The 14970-nt window shown below is 38.1% G+C and overlaps 1 protein-coding gene across 1 annotated transcript in view; it reads right to left on the bottom strand.

Annotated features, from left to right (window-relative positions):
- LOC119562640 (dnaJ homolog subfamily C member 16-like) overlaps positions 1-14970 on the bottom strand; it is a 186848-nt gene that overhangs the window by 100371 nt on the left and 71507 nt on the right. The window contains exon 3 of the mRNA XM_037875867.1: positions 12309-12691. Within this exon, the coding sequence (XP_037731795.1) occupies positions 12309-12691 (383 nt within the window). The remainder of the gene's footprint in view (positions 1-12308; positions 12692-14970) is intronic.

Here is a 14970-nt window from a genome sequence, read left to right on the forward strand (position 1 = left end):
CGTTGCGGGAATTGGAAAGACTTCGCTTATGTTTGTATGTCGGTGCGTTTGTTTGTCACCTGCACAACTAAATTGCAAACGATTTGCTGGAGTAAATTTGTGGATATTGTCACTTTGTTTTTAATTTTAGAAATAGTTTAGCCGTATTTGTAGGTCGAGAAAAGTAGTTGGAGTGGACTGTATTAGAAAAAAGTAGTTCGAGTGGACTGTATTAGATTGTTTTTGTAAATATACACATGCAGCTGGAACACAGTAAAAAATAAAGAGTGCAAATCTTAAGGACAATCTTTATGATCGGGAATTTTTTACTGTGGCTGAGTTATATTTTACACACAATTGGAATTGAAAATATATTTGAGAAATATTTTTGTTGAATAGTAGCACTGAAATATCTTCTGGAATTGTTTCAAGTGTACAATTGTGGGCAAAGGAAACTGGAATAATGTCGGGCACAAGTAACGGAATCGAAATACATATATTAAATGCCGTTGCGTCGGATTAATCACTTTTGGATTTAGACAATATATCATACAGTAAGTTAGTCGAAATAGGGTTCGAAAAACTGGCGTATGACCGGCAATTATAGTAAGTGGAACTTATCTGGAGCGGTTCAAGCCTGCTGGGACAAAATCAAAGAAAACTCCAGGAGAGGAAAATCCAAAGATTTTGAAATCCGGCTTCGACTGGACCAAAATGTTGGGGCGGTGCGGCTTGATCGATGGAAATAGTTGAAGCCCCAAGACTGAATGGTACCCAAAAAACACGGGAGTACTTTTGGGGTTTTTTCGCGACGAGCGTAGGTGTTTATTAGTACACTTTGAAACATGAACTCCCTAAGCCTAACTTAACTTAAGCTCTCCAGAGCAGAGCGGAGACTTAGGGGAGAGATGGAGAGGGAGAGCGGACGGCAGTGCGAGCGCGCGAACGCCCTTTTGACGTGAACAATAGGTATTGATGAGAACGATACATTTCAGTTAAAATTTTTATTTTAGCATCAAAACTGTAGGATCCAAGGTTTTGGGCGGTTTGTGGGCGTAAAAGTGGGCGTGGCACTCTACTGAAACAAACTTGCGCTGCGTAAGAAGCTCAGGAATCTGCACGCCAAATCTCAATAGCCTAGTTCTCATAGTTTCCAAGATCTCAGCGTTCATCCGGACAGACGGACAGACGGACATGGCTAGATCGACTCGACTAGTGATCCTGATCAAGAATATATATACTTTATGGGGTCGAACACGCTTCCTTCTGCCTGTTACATACTTTCCGACGAATCTAGTATATCCTTTTACTCTACGAGTAACGGGTATAACTAGACTAGCAGGCTCTAGCTGCTCTGGAAAATTCAGCGGACGCACCAACGGAAATTCCAACGTTAAGGAGTGTACTGACGTTTATTGATCGGCGCGCTTGCATGCTGGAGTCGATAACCGTACAACCTACAACAAAGCTCCGCCATCAGTAAGTTCACAACGAAGAGAGCTGGAAGATTTGTTACCTAGGACCACATCACCTTAGAGCGTGTATCCGTTTGCAGGAAATGGACCCCAAAACGCGGCGCCAGGCTATTATTCAAGTAGGATCATGCACAAATTGTTTGTCTACAGCTCATTAGGTTGAAAACTGTGGGTCACTTGCCACTTGTCGAGTCTGCCAACGACGGCATCATTCACTGTTACACACATTCACTGTTACTGCAATCCAGTGTCCGGAGCAGTAACCATTGCAGGCTACGACAATTCTAGAGGATATGTTCTGCTCGCGACCGCCAAGGTATTATTACAAGGGCCAACCGGTCAACTACAAAAATGTCGCGCTGTAATATATTCTGAATCACAGTTGAATCTTGGATCACTGGACCAATCTTGGATCATCTTTAATCACCGATTAAAATATCTAAAATCGGAGGAAAAATATCAACATAAATTATATCAATACTAAAGTTCTCGTCATGTACATCTGAATTTGAAACACCAGTAGAGGTATTTATTATTCCCACAGTCATTACAAATCAACCGTCATTACATCTTAATGTTCCCGAGGGACTTTCGGCAACCTGGACTTATTGCCCTAAACCTAGGGGCTGGTGTATATCCTCGTTTTATGACCGGTGAACTTCTTATTCTTGGACCTAATAAACCTCTGGCGCAAAGCACAAGGCTTGTTTATGTAGTCACAGGTTTTCTCAGTAAAGAAACTTCATCTGATACGGAAATCAAGCCTATTTTGGAAGAAGACGTAGACGATCTTGCAGGACCGAACTCTACTTAAGAGCCAACGGAAGATGAAAATCCGGTAAATGATAAGTAATTTGATAAAGAAGATAGCAAACATCAGAATGAGATTTCTCTCGATGAAGAAGGTATTTATTTAATCTGAATATATATGTAGCCAAGGTCATAAGTGTAAACTAATGACCTTTTTTCGTGTCAGCCCCCACTACTCAACGTATACTTTGAGTGGTTGTGCGTTAGATAGGATAACGCATGCTGACGACCTTGGAGTCTACATGGATCTTAGACTTAAATTTTCCGATCACATTACTACTATGGTAAATAAAGCCAGGGGCGTGCTTGCATTTATCAAAAGGTGGTCGAAGGAATTCGATGATCCCTATGTCACAAAGACCTTGTTTATTTCATTAGTCCGACCAATTCTTGAGTACTGCGCTCCTGTTTGGAGTCCCCAATATGGGGTGCATATAGACCGGATTGAGTCTGTGCAAAAAAACTTCTTAATTGCCTTACGGAGACTTAACTGGGATACAAGCCTAATACTACCATCCTACTCTAGTAGACTACTTCTAATTAACTTACCATCGTTAGCTAACCGTAGAACTATGCTTGGCATTACGTTTATTAGAAATCTTATTCATGGTGATGTAGAGAGTCCCGAGTTACTGGGTCGCCTGCATTTTAATGTGTCAAATATATTCACTAGAAACTATATTCCTTTAGTATTAAATCACTGTATCTCTAATTACGCAATGCATGAACCTTTTAGAGTACTTTGCAATGATTTTAATAGACTATATCATCTAATATCTACTACTGACTCACTTCCTATCTTTAAATCAATAATACTATCCTCCCTAGTAACTAATTAGTTTTACTTCATGTATTTTGTCTATTCGTATATTGACCTGTGTTTTTAATTGTCTATTGTTACATTGTCTTTTTCTTTGTCCGCGATTATGTTTACTCGCCCAAAACGGTGATGGGCTCCGCGCGTAACAAGCTTTGCTTGGTGTCGTAGGGCCACTTGTTTGTACTGACCATAGTGCATCAACGTCCAAGATAAAAAAAAAAAAATCAAGAACTAGAGACACTGACCTGTTCGAATGAGAATCAGACCGTTCATACAATGGTTCCTTGCAGCTGACTGAATTACTTATATAGTCGTCTGATTTTGATAAAATTAAGTTCAAAACTCAGATCTAATTAAAAAAATTTATTTTCAAGCGTAGGAATTTATATGTTAAAAAACACCAAAGAAATATTTTTAAAATAATTTTTTTTTCCGATTATTTCTATGGGAGCTATAAGATATAGTTATACATAGAAGACTTTTAAGAAAGTTTCAGCCCGAAAGCTTTAAAACTGAGAGACTAGTTTGCGTAGAACGGACGGACAGACGGACATGGCTAGATCGACTCGTCTAGTGATGCTGATCAAGAATATATATACTTTATGGGGTCGAAAACATCTCCCTCACTGCGTTGCTAGCTTCTGACTGAAATCATAATACCCTTAGCAAGGGTATAAAAATGCACGGCAAATTCGTAATGTGCTCGGACTCTCCAGGAGCCATCGAAGCCATACAAAATCCACAAAACAATAACACGAACCCAGATCTAATCCGTTCGGTCCTAACAGTCCTAAAAAAACGCTACACTGTAATATTACAGGAAAAGAGATTGCTGACAAAGAATAACAATACTGTGGGCAAAAGACAACATGAATTTGTCTTTTCGATTTTGTGGTGATGTGGGCTATGAATTCCTTCCATCCTGCCGAACGGTTAATACGGAATATTAATTGAGCGTCGTTTCGTGAAGCAATCTGCTAAAAAGAAACAGAAAAATGTTGGCAACAACAACTCTTGGTTTTTGCATGACGAAAACGCACCGGCTCACTTTTCACTCGTTCTTCGTGAACATCTCGCCAAAAATTCGACACATATCGTTCTGCAACCACCGTATTCGACTGATTTGGCTCCGTAAGACTTTTGGCTATTTCCACAACTCAAGAGACGACTCCGGGGATCGCGTTTCGAGTCGATTGAGGAGGTAAAAGCTGAATCAAAGAAGGGTATACCGGAAAGGGACTATTTGGCATGTTTCGAGGATTGAACAAAGTGTTGGCACAAGTGTATTATATCGGGAGGGGAGTAATTTGAGGGAGATAAAATTGATTTAGAAGAACAAATAAAGATTTTTAATTTTACAAGCAAATTTAGCTCACTTTTTGCTCACAGTAGTACGTCTGATTCTGTCAGACATCATCTAAAAACAAAATGCTTAAGAAAAATTGCCCTGCGTAGAAGTGCCTAGAATCTATATGGTTAATCTTCGTTTTCAAGCTTTGATTGTATCCTAGATTTTAGCCTGAGTAGTGTGAGGAGTTAAATAACTCCGCACAATTAAAGCGAGTAGTACTTGTATGGAGGTCGGGCAATTGCTGAAGACGCAGCGAATTCGCGTAGTAGCTGCACTGCGGAAGAAGACAGTTTGGAGAATTCAGTTAGAGGGAGTTTGGAGAGTACGGAGTAAGAGAGTTTGGACAGTTAGAATATAGAGATTAATTGGAGAGTAGAGAGTTTGGAAAGAAGGAGCAGATAGAGGAGATATACGAAATCGCGGACAAAGAAAAATACAAACAAAAACAAAACAAAACAATAACAATAGACAATTAAAAATACAGGTAAAAATACGAATAGACAAGATACATAAAGTAAAACTAATTAGTTAACTAAGATTTAAAGATAGGCAGTGAGTCGGTAGTAGGTATAAGGTGCAAAGTACTTTAAAGGGTTCATGCATTGCATAATTAGAGACACAATGATTTAATACTAAAGGAATATAGCATTTAGTGAATCACATTAAAATGCAGGCGACCCAATAACTCGGGACTCTCCACATCACCATGAATAAGATTTCTAATAAACGTAATACCAAGCATAGTTCAACGGTTAGCTAATGATGGTAAGTTAATAAGAAGTAGTCTACTAGAGTAGGATGGTAGTATTAGGCTTGTATCCCAGTTTAGTCTCCGTAAGGCAAATATTTAGAAGTTTTTTTGCACAGACTCAATCCGGTCTATATGTACCACATATTGGGGACTCCAAACAGGAGTGCATTACTCAAGAATTGGTCGGGCTAATGAAATAAAAAAACGACATAGGGATCATCGAATTCCTTCGACCACCTTTTGATAAATGAAAGCACGCCCCTGGCTTTATTTACCTTGGTAGTAATGTGATTAGAAAATTTAAGTTTAGGATTCTTATAGACTCCAAGGTCGTCAGCATGCTTTATCCTATCTAACACACAACCACTCAAAGTATAAGTTAAAAAGTGATAGCTGACTCGAAAAAAGGTCATTAGCTTACACCTAAAACCATTTAAATTTAATTCATTATCCATGCACCATGTTTAAAATGCAATGAGATAAGATTGTAAAGCTAAACTATGTGCGGGATCATTATATTGCAGTCACAAATTAACGTCATCTGCGTATATAAGTAGGAAGGTCATTTATAAATAATGTTAACAGGAGCGGACCAAGATGACTTCCTTGTGGTACACCGGACGTAACTCGGATTAGGAATGAAAAAGAGTTTTTAGAAATTACCCTTTGAGTCCTGCCATTCAAATAACTTGAGATCCACCTAAGAATATCACCTGGAAACCCTAAATGGTCCAATTTCCGTACTAGAATCGGGTGATTTACAGAATCAAACGCCTTAGTGAAATCAGTGAAAACCACATCAGTCTGACGATTTTTTCTAAAACCACTTATCATAAATGAAGTAAACTCCAAAAGGTTGGTTGTCGTTGACCTACGTTTCAGAAATCCGTGTTGACAAGAGGAAATAAGGGACCTACAACTGTGTTGCAAATGGGGCGTAATAATGTTCTCAAAGAGCTTCGGTATAACTGAATGCTTTGAAATACCTCTGTAATTACATGCGTTCAATTTACTCCCCTTTTTATGAAGCGGGATAACAAACGACTCCTTCCATCTGAGTGGGAAATCTGACGTTGCTAAAGACAATATATAAAATTTGTACAATGGTCTACACAAAGTCTCAGCGCAATACCTAAGCACACATCCAGGGACTCCGTCAGGACGGACCTAGAGAGTAGACTGGTTTGACCCTTTGCAAGTCTAAAAGAAGTGAGCTTTCATTTCTAACAGCAAAAAAAATAAAGTTTTATTTAGGCATGTCATATGGGTAAGACTTATCTGGTTTGAAAAAACTGTGCAAAAAGATCGGTTATGGCCTGATCAGTGTTTGCGGCCGAATTTTCAAATTTAAGTGATGATGGGTAACTTAAAGATCTACGCTATGTGCTAACAAAATTATAAAACTGTATTGGATCCAGTGTAAACTGGGTCTTGCAACGAGCTAAATAGTTTTTATAACACTGGGCGTTAAGCACGGTAAAATCAGACCGAGCACTTAAGTATCGGGAAAAGGCAACGTGTGAACCGGAAGCTCTAAACTTTTTGTAGAGTCTAGACTTTACATTTTTAAGTCGTGCCAACTCTTTGTTAAACCACAGAGGTTCGTTTGAAATTTTAGGATAATACCTAGGAACGTATATAAAATATATTAACAGCTTCAGTTATAATATTACATAAGTACAGATTAGACCAATCCGAGCAAGCTATAAAGCTATTAATGGGTGAAAAGTTTGCTCTACGAAAGCAGAAAATGCGTTTAGCTGACTTTTCAGATAGTTTATGCACTTTTGTACCCGTGTCAATAGTCAGCTCTAGCGTTGGGTGATATGGGTCTTCTGGTTAAGTAATTGCAGAGGTTCTAGCTATGCAAACACAATCTGGACTGGAAACAAAGCACAGATCCAGTAATCGTCATAAAAAATTAAGAACATGATTTATTTGATGCAATGAAATATCAAGCAAACCGTCAAGAAAATCATGCTGCGTTGAAGGTAACAATATATTTGATGTTTCGACGGTGGACCATGTCTATATATTAAAGACACCTAAAACTTTTAACTGATCCGTATCTGATAGTTTACTTGAAATAAACTGTATATAGAAATACGCGGAAAGGGAAAATTTTATACACAGAAATTCAATGTCATTTATATCGTCGGACTTTATTACTTCAGACGTCAATTCTGAGTCAAGTGCAATTAAAACTCCACTTCCTGTTCGGGACGGGCGATCAAGCCTGTTAGTTGTGTACTTACTTGGAAAGACTTCGGAACTAAGAATTTCCGGTTTTAACCAGGTTTTTGTAAACACAATAACATGGGAAGACAAGGATAATCTATCAGTATACAATTTGGTCAGCTTACTTTTTATACCTCTTGTACTCTGATAGGAAAGCTGGAGGAAAGAATCTAGTCTTAGATGTAGATGTGGATGGCTCTTTAAAGGGATTTCCAACTTCCCTTGAACGAATTTTTTTTTTTTTGTTTTCGTACTCTTTACCAAAAATGCCTACATGCCAAAAATTGGCTGAGCACATAGTTGCAAAGTGAGCACAGGGAACACCGATCTTAAATGATGATACTTACCTATCATATGGAAAATTAAATCGTTCAACCTTTAGATCATCAATCTGAACTTTGTTACGGATATAGACCGTAATGTCCAGGGATGAAAGGTCAGGCTTCAGCCGAGAAACAAAAATTTGTTTCCGCTGCGGTACACAGGTGACTGTTTTAGGTACCACGCATTTAACAGGTTTTTGTACTACAGCATTTATGGCTGCTCTACAATTTTCAGTCGGTACTCCGGACGTTAAGTCAACATGCGGCGTTGGAATCATTGTTATTGGGTGGGCAAGAAAGTCATGTCGTTTTTTTTAGTAATCGTTTTTAATCTAATTTATTTACGACTAATCGAGCACCAGGGTCACACTTTTTAGTATCGTTTTAAAGCTTATTGTCTTAGGTACTATCGACGAAAATTTGGTAATTATTCGATAACATTTGTGGAAGCTATAGCAAATTAAACATGGAGGACCAAAGTGAGCATTTTCGGCATATTTTGCTTTTTTACTTCCGAAAAGGAAAAAAAGCGGTCGAAGCTCGCGAAAAATTGTGCGAAGTGTATGGTAAAGATGCCATGAGTGATCGCCAATGTCAGCGCTGGTTTGCCAAATTCAGGCTTGGAGATTTTGGAGTTAAAGACGCCCCACGTTCTGGTCGACCATCGGCCGTTTTTGACGAACAAATTCAGGCTTTGCTGGATGAAAACCGGCGCTATTCAACGCGGGAGATGTCAGAGAAGCTCAGTGTGTCGCATACAACGGTTGAAAACCATTTGAAGAAACTTGGCTACGTAAGCAAGCTCGATGTTTGGGTTCCGCATAACTTAAAGGAAATTCACCTAACTAAGCGTATCAACATCTGCTATTCTCTGCTGCAACGGATTAAAAACGATCCTTTTTTGAAGCGGATTATTACTGGCGACGAAAAGTGGGTTGTTTACAATAATGTCCAACGAAAAAGATCATGGAGCAAGAAAGATGAGCCAGCCCAAGCCACATCAAAGGCCGATATCCATCAGAGGAAAGTTATGCTGTCTGTTTGGTGGAATTGGAAGGGTGTAGTGCACTTTGAGCTGCTGGGACGGAATGAAACCATCAATTCAGATGTGTACTGTCGCCAGCTATCCAATTTGGCGGAAAAAATTAAAGAAAAGGAGCCGGCACTAGCTAATCGCAAGGGTATAGTCTTTCACCATGACAACGCTAGGCCCCACACATCTTTGGTCACTCGGCAAAAATTAACGGAGCTGAATTGGGAAGTGCTACCACATCCACCTTATAGTCCGGACTTAGCACCTTCAGATTACCATTTGTTTCGCTCTCTTCAAAACTCTTTGAATGGTAAAAACTTTGATTCAGATGAGGCTGTCGAAAACCACTTGTCTCGATTCTTTGCTGGAAAAGACCAAAAGTTCTTCGAGCGCGGAATTATGCAGCTGCCCGAGAGATGGTCATTAGTGGTCGAACAAAACGGCCAATACATAATTGATTAATTATAAGTCCTGATATAAATAAATCATCTTTGAAAATATTGAAAAAAAACGACATGACTTTCTTGCCAACCCAATATTTTATTTACAATAGATTTTTCGGGCGTCTCATGCGGCAAAATCTCGCGTCCTTTGCATTCGGAAACCGAATCTTTTTTAGCTTTCGACCTCAGTACCATTTGTGCGGCAGCTGAGATAGACTGCTGTGCTTAGGAGAATTGGGCTCAGATAGCTTCGACTCAAGCGACACAAGCAGATCCGTATTTCTACGGGTGTTCCGGATTAATTCCGTAACAGTGCTTTTTGTAAGCCGCCTTATAGAGATTACCAGGGTTTCATAAGCAATGCATTCATCACAATAGTAGCGCAAGTCACTTCTCATGTCGATTGCATCGCGTACCGGGCCCGAATAGCCAAGGAATTTTCCATGAAAAATATTCTCTCACGAATGGCACGGAATGCTCTGTTATCCAGCAGAAATCAACGACTTGCATTTCTTTAAATTACAGACAGCCATTATTACGATATTCCGAACCACAGTGCAAAGAATATAAAGCTATGCAAGTAAAAAAGAGAGTTAGAGAGCGGGAGAGATTGAGCGGGAGTTAGTAACTGGGGGAGCGTAAGTTTTTGATGTTCCAACAACAAAATTATATGTGGGAGAGCGGGTAACTACCGTTTAAGCTCTTACCGCTCCAAACAGCGTTTGGTAAAAAAGGAGAAGGCAATTAGAAAAAAACAATAACAACAAACACTGCACAGATATAAGACGTGCAAACTAATTTTGTTAATTTAAACACAAAACAATCACAATGCACTCGCGATGCGAACGGATGTTGTTAAACCCCGATGGTTTATGGACAAAACGAACGGTGACGCTTCTGTAAGCCCCATCTGTCCAACTCTTAATCATCTGTCACGAGTGGCGCAGAACTATCCGGAGCAGCGGAGGCCACCGAGAGCGGAGGACTGCGAGAAGCATCAGGGCAAAAAGTACCAGCACAAGAAAAATAAACTTTTTAACCCAGAGCCGTAACAAACGACTCATAACCCGAATTCTGAATTGTTGTTAGTTAACCATTAAATTTGGTGGGACGAACATACAAGTCTACAGAGCTAGCCGCACGTATCTCGTAGCGAGCAAATCTAGAAAAAACAGTTCGCTACAGTACCCTTGGACATAGACAAACGGACAGACGGGTATGGATCGAGAATTATCTTATCTTCAATAGCAGCTAGAGTATATCAAACAAAAACACCTCTTAACGAGGTGTCTGATATCAACAATTGTGACGAAAAATAATATTACATTCGATTAAGTAAATAAGCTATATTAAATTTATGATTTCGGCCCGCAACAGTAAATTTATTTACGTACTCGTAAATTTTCTGTTGTAGCGTGATTCCAAAGAATGGGATCTGTTTAATGAGCTGTTTATGGAACTCATTCATACAAGAGAGGACCTAACCACTGCTCCTAAATTTAATTATCTCAAATCAGCATTAAAAGAAGACGCCAAGAACGTGGTTTCCCATTTACTGCTAGGCACTGGGGATAACTATGAAGTTGCCTGGTAGCTGCTAACCAAGCGCTTTGAGAACAGAAGAAAAATTTTCTGTATTTCAATTTAAGTTTGGAAACCAATAAGCAAATTAAAACATTTATTGACACAATTAATGAGTCAATTTATATCACTAAATTAAAGGCACAATTATCCGAAGATGTGGATGCAGTTTTTTCCCACATAATTCTTCGGAAATTTAACAAGGATTCTCTAAATTTATATGAGAGCCATGTAAAAAAGACAAAATAAATTCAGCCACTTTCTGATGTCATGGAGTTCTTAGAGCAAAGACTCAGCTCCTTTGAGAAAAGAGTATCATATACTTTAAGCATTTTAAATCTGCTTTTTTTTTATTGTCCGCTAAACTAGCGGATTTTTCCAAAAGTCGTTAAACAAACGTTTTCTATTTCAAGCTACTTTATACACTCATAGGGTTTTCACAACCCTAAAACTAAGATGGGATGCATACAAACCCACAAACAAAGGGACAAACACTTTCATTTTGGGAAGAAGAAGAAAATCTTGTTTTTTGAATTACTTTTGAACGGCATATCGGATTTCAACAAATGAGGTGTCATTCAACGCGTGTTCTCAGTTAGAATTAAACTACCTAAACAGCTGGGGGCTTTTATCCTCACCGTATCCAGCAGCTCCAATTTTCTAAATTTTTACTTTTACACTTTCACCACATTTTCTCTCAAACAAATCTATATTTCGAAAGTCTCGGTATGCAATCTTAGTTTTTGCTATACTTTTCGATTGGTGTATCACTCGTTACGATCGGACCATAATGGCAGATTTTCAATTCTGCGGCTATAAATGTATAGTAGTTGCCTTCGCACGCTCTCTTGCGCGCTTCGCCACTACATGTACTGCCGTCCACAGTGATTATTTAGTCGACTTATTCTTATAAAATTAAAAACAAGAAAGAACGCTATAGTCGAGTGTCTCGACTATCATATATCCGTTAATCAGCTTTTGAATGGAAAATTGATAAAAGTTAAGAAAAAATGTTAAGATGACCGCCTTGAAATTGGAATACGCTTCAAAGACTCGCAAAAAATTCACACTAGGAACACGGGTTTCCCCATACAAGAATCGTAGACTAATGGAAAACAGTACAATTTTCGGTCCCTTTGCTGCCTTCTAGTGCTATTCAACACTGGGTAAACTATCTTCCGTCTCTTTCTTTTTCGCTTATGAGAATGCACAGCAGGTCACAATAGAGAGAGGGGTAATGCAAAGAGCGAGAAGCAATTCAGCAATTCAGAAGTTGATCCTGATCAAGGGTCGGAAATGCTTCCTTCTACCTGTTACCTGTTAAAAGGGTAGTATACTCTTTTAGTCTACGAGTACCGGGTATAACAAGAATAGAAATTTACTTTTCAGAATATGTTTACGTTTTCTGTAGTATTAATAATAAAAGAGAATACTAACAATAAAAGGAACAATGTTTATGAGCAAAAGTTAATAATTCAAATTATTCTTTGACGCTGAAACCTACCTTTGTTCCCTGAACAGACTCTGGGTGTTTAGCGTGATACATGCAAAAGTATTTCCGATGACCATTTAATGCCAGGACAGTACCAACACAGTTCCGTGGATTGACTTGCAACTTTCGATTTGTACACAATGATAAACGAAGAATTTCTGCAAACCATGGTAGCCCTTTTTCAATTAGCATATGTCCAAAAAATAATGTTTTCGATTTTCTGTATGGCCAAACCGCCTTATGAAAGTATGGAATTAGTTTATTCCGACTTTGGAAATCAGTTATAAGTAGTAAGGTACGACATCCGGGTTTTAGTAGGCGAACCATTCCGTTATATTTTTCAGCTCTTAGTTCGTACAACTTCAGTTCCGGGATCAGATTATTATGGCGCTGGTCTGAAATGTGATACAATCATATTATAAATCACTGAATTCTTTATAAATTTTGAATACAATAATTCTTAGTTTTTGGAACTCTTAGGTCTTTAGACTTTTACGCATAAGGTGGCACACTGCCCAATTTTTGTAATGCACTTTTTTTTAATTACCCTACTGGTTAATTTAACCATGGGTGAAAGTGAATTGAGTTTCACACAACATATAAATAAAACTTATTGTTTGCATATCGAAAAAAAATATTTTGAGCTATTCGAATTATTTTCTTACTATGGATACTATGACAACCCTAGCCCATTTTTGCCAAATTCAAGCGGATTTCAGACGGCGGATTTAAAAAAATTGTATGGGTTAGAATTTACCGGGTTTATCATCAAATAAGCAAATAATTTAAATTCTGATCATGCAATTTTGAACACTAAAAATCAACGAATCAGATATAAATATAATTTAATTTAAATCCGCCAGCCAAATGCTTGGCAGAAGGATTTTGTAAGAATTTTTCAGAAGTTAACACAGTAACAAGAAAGGGAAATTTGAATCTTTGCAGATCTTTCGAAAGTGAGTCTTGTAACAGGTCTGGGAAATTCGAATCCGTGTGAGTCTTTCGGAAGTGAGCCTTTATAATGTTTTTTTTTTTATTTCTTGCTAAACTAGCGGGTCCTTCAAAAGTATTAACCAAAAATTTCCTATTTCGAGCTTCTTAGTACACCAATAGAATCCCCAAGACCCTAAAACCAAAAAGGGAATCACACAAACCCACAAGCAAAGGAACAAACATTTTCATTTTTGAAAGTCCCTCAAAATCTTGTTTTTTAAATAACTTTTGAACGAAGCATCGGCCTTTAACAAATGTGGTAATACTAATTTTATACATTCTTAAAACGTTTTTTGGACATTCTTCTTGACAGGTACAGGTATACGTATGTAGATAGACATTTAGTATCAGAAAAATACCCAATTCTTCAATACACAAGTTGCGTAATACTACCAAAGGTAGGGGTACACTTTTAAGCAGGATGTGTAATGCCTTGTTTAACTCTTTACCCTGTTGGTATCTATCAGGTAATACATCACACTACTTATATTTTAATGTAGGCGTAATACCTGGATTAGTCTAAGACTGACCTTCCCATTGGACCAATGTATGATAGTCAAGCGAAACTATCGCAAAGTGTTTGTAAACGGACTTAGAAATGATAGAAATCCGCGAGCTTTTATTAAAGTCTTGCTAAATGTTCGCGAACGGACTCAGGAAAGAGCGTTATATAGATAGACATTTAGTATCAGAAAAATACCCAATTCTTCAATACACAAGTTGCGTAATACTACCAAAGGTAGGGGTACACTTTTAAGCAGGATGTGTAATGCCTTGTTTAACTCTTTACCCTGTTGGTATCTATCAGGTAATACATCACACTACTTATATTTTAATGTAGGCGTAATACCTGGATTAGTCTAAGACTGACCTTCCCATTGGACCAATGTATGATAGTCAAGCGAAACTATCGCAAAGTGTTTGTAAACGGACTTAGAAATGATAGAAATCCGCGAGCTTTTATTAAAGTCTTGCTAAATGTTCGCGAACGGACTCAGGAAAGAGCGTTTAGTGAACAAGCGAGCGACATATTTTTCTCCCTTATGACCAGTTTTCATTCACTTTCGAGCCCGTTTGCGATAATTACTTATCTTACTATTAAGACTGAATCGTTGGTTTCTTTTGTGCGTGCATTCTTTTATGATTGGGAACTGGCAGAATGCAGTCGTTCAAAAAGCCAAAATTGGTTAAAACGTGATTTAAAATCCAAAATTAAAAATTAAATCCACTATGTGGGTCCATATTTCGTTTTTCAGTCTTGATTGAATTTGGCAGTACATTTTCGGTGGAATTAACTGAATCGTTTTTTGTGAGTAGAGGAATGCAACATAATTTCAGAATGTCATGTAAACGCAAAAGAAGGAATTCAACCACTGTACTGATAATAATAACAATGTTGAAGAACATGCAGCAGAGTTTTGTTTTTCAGAAAAATGTTGTGATGATGTTTCTGATTGTTCTAATGTTTTAGTTGAGAATAACGAACCAAAAAGATTCAATACTCGTCTAGGTCAGTGGATGTTCGATAATAATATCAGTAAAGGACCTGCCAATGATTTGCTTCAGTTGTTGTCCGAAAAAGTTCCTGGGTTGTCACGAGATTTTCGTACATTAAAATGCAAAATAACGTATGCCTGTGTCCTTCGTTGCGTATTTTCATTAAGAGTAAAACTGAGCGTAA

The sequence above is a fragment of the Drosophila subpulchrella genome, unplaced genomic scaffold (assembly GCF_014743375.2).
Source record: "Drosophila subpulchrella strain 33 F10 #4 breed RU33 unplaced genomic scaffold, RU_Dsub_v1.1 Primary Assembly Seq79, whole genome shotgun sequence".
Classification (NCBI taxonomy): domain Eukaryota; kingdom Metazoa; phylum Arthropoda; class Insecta; order Diptera; family Drosophilidae; genus Drosophila; species Drosophila subpulchrella.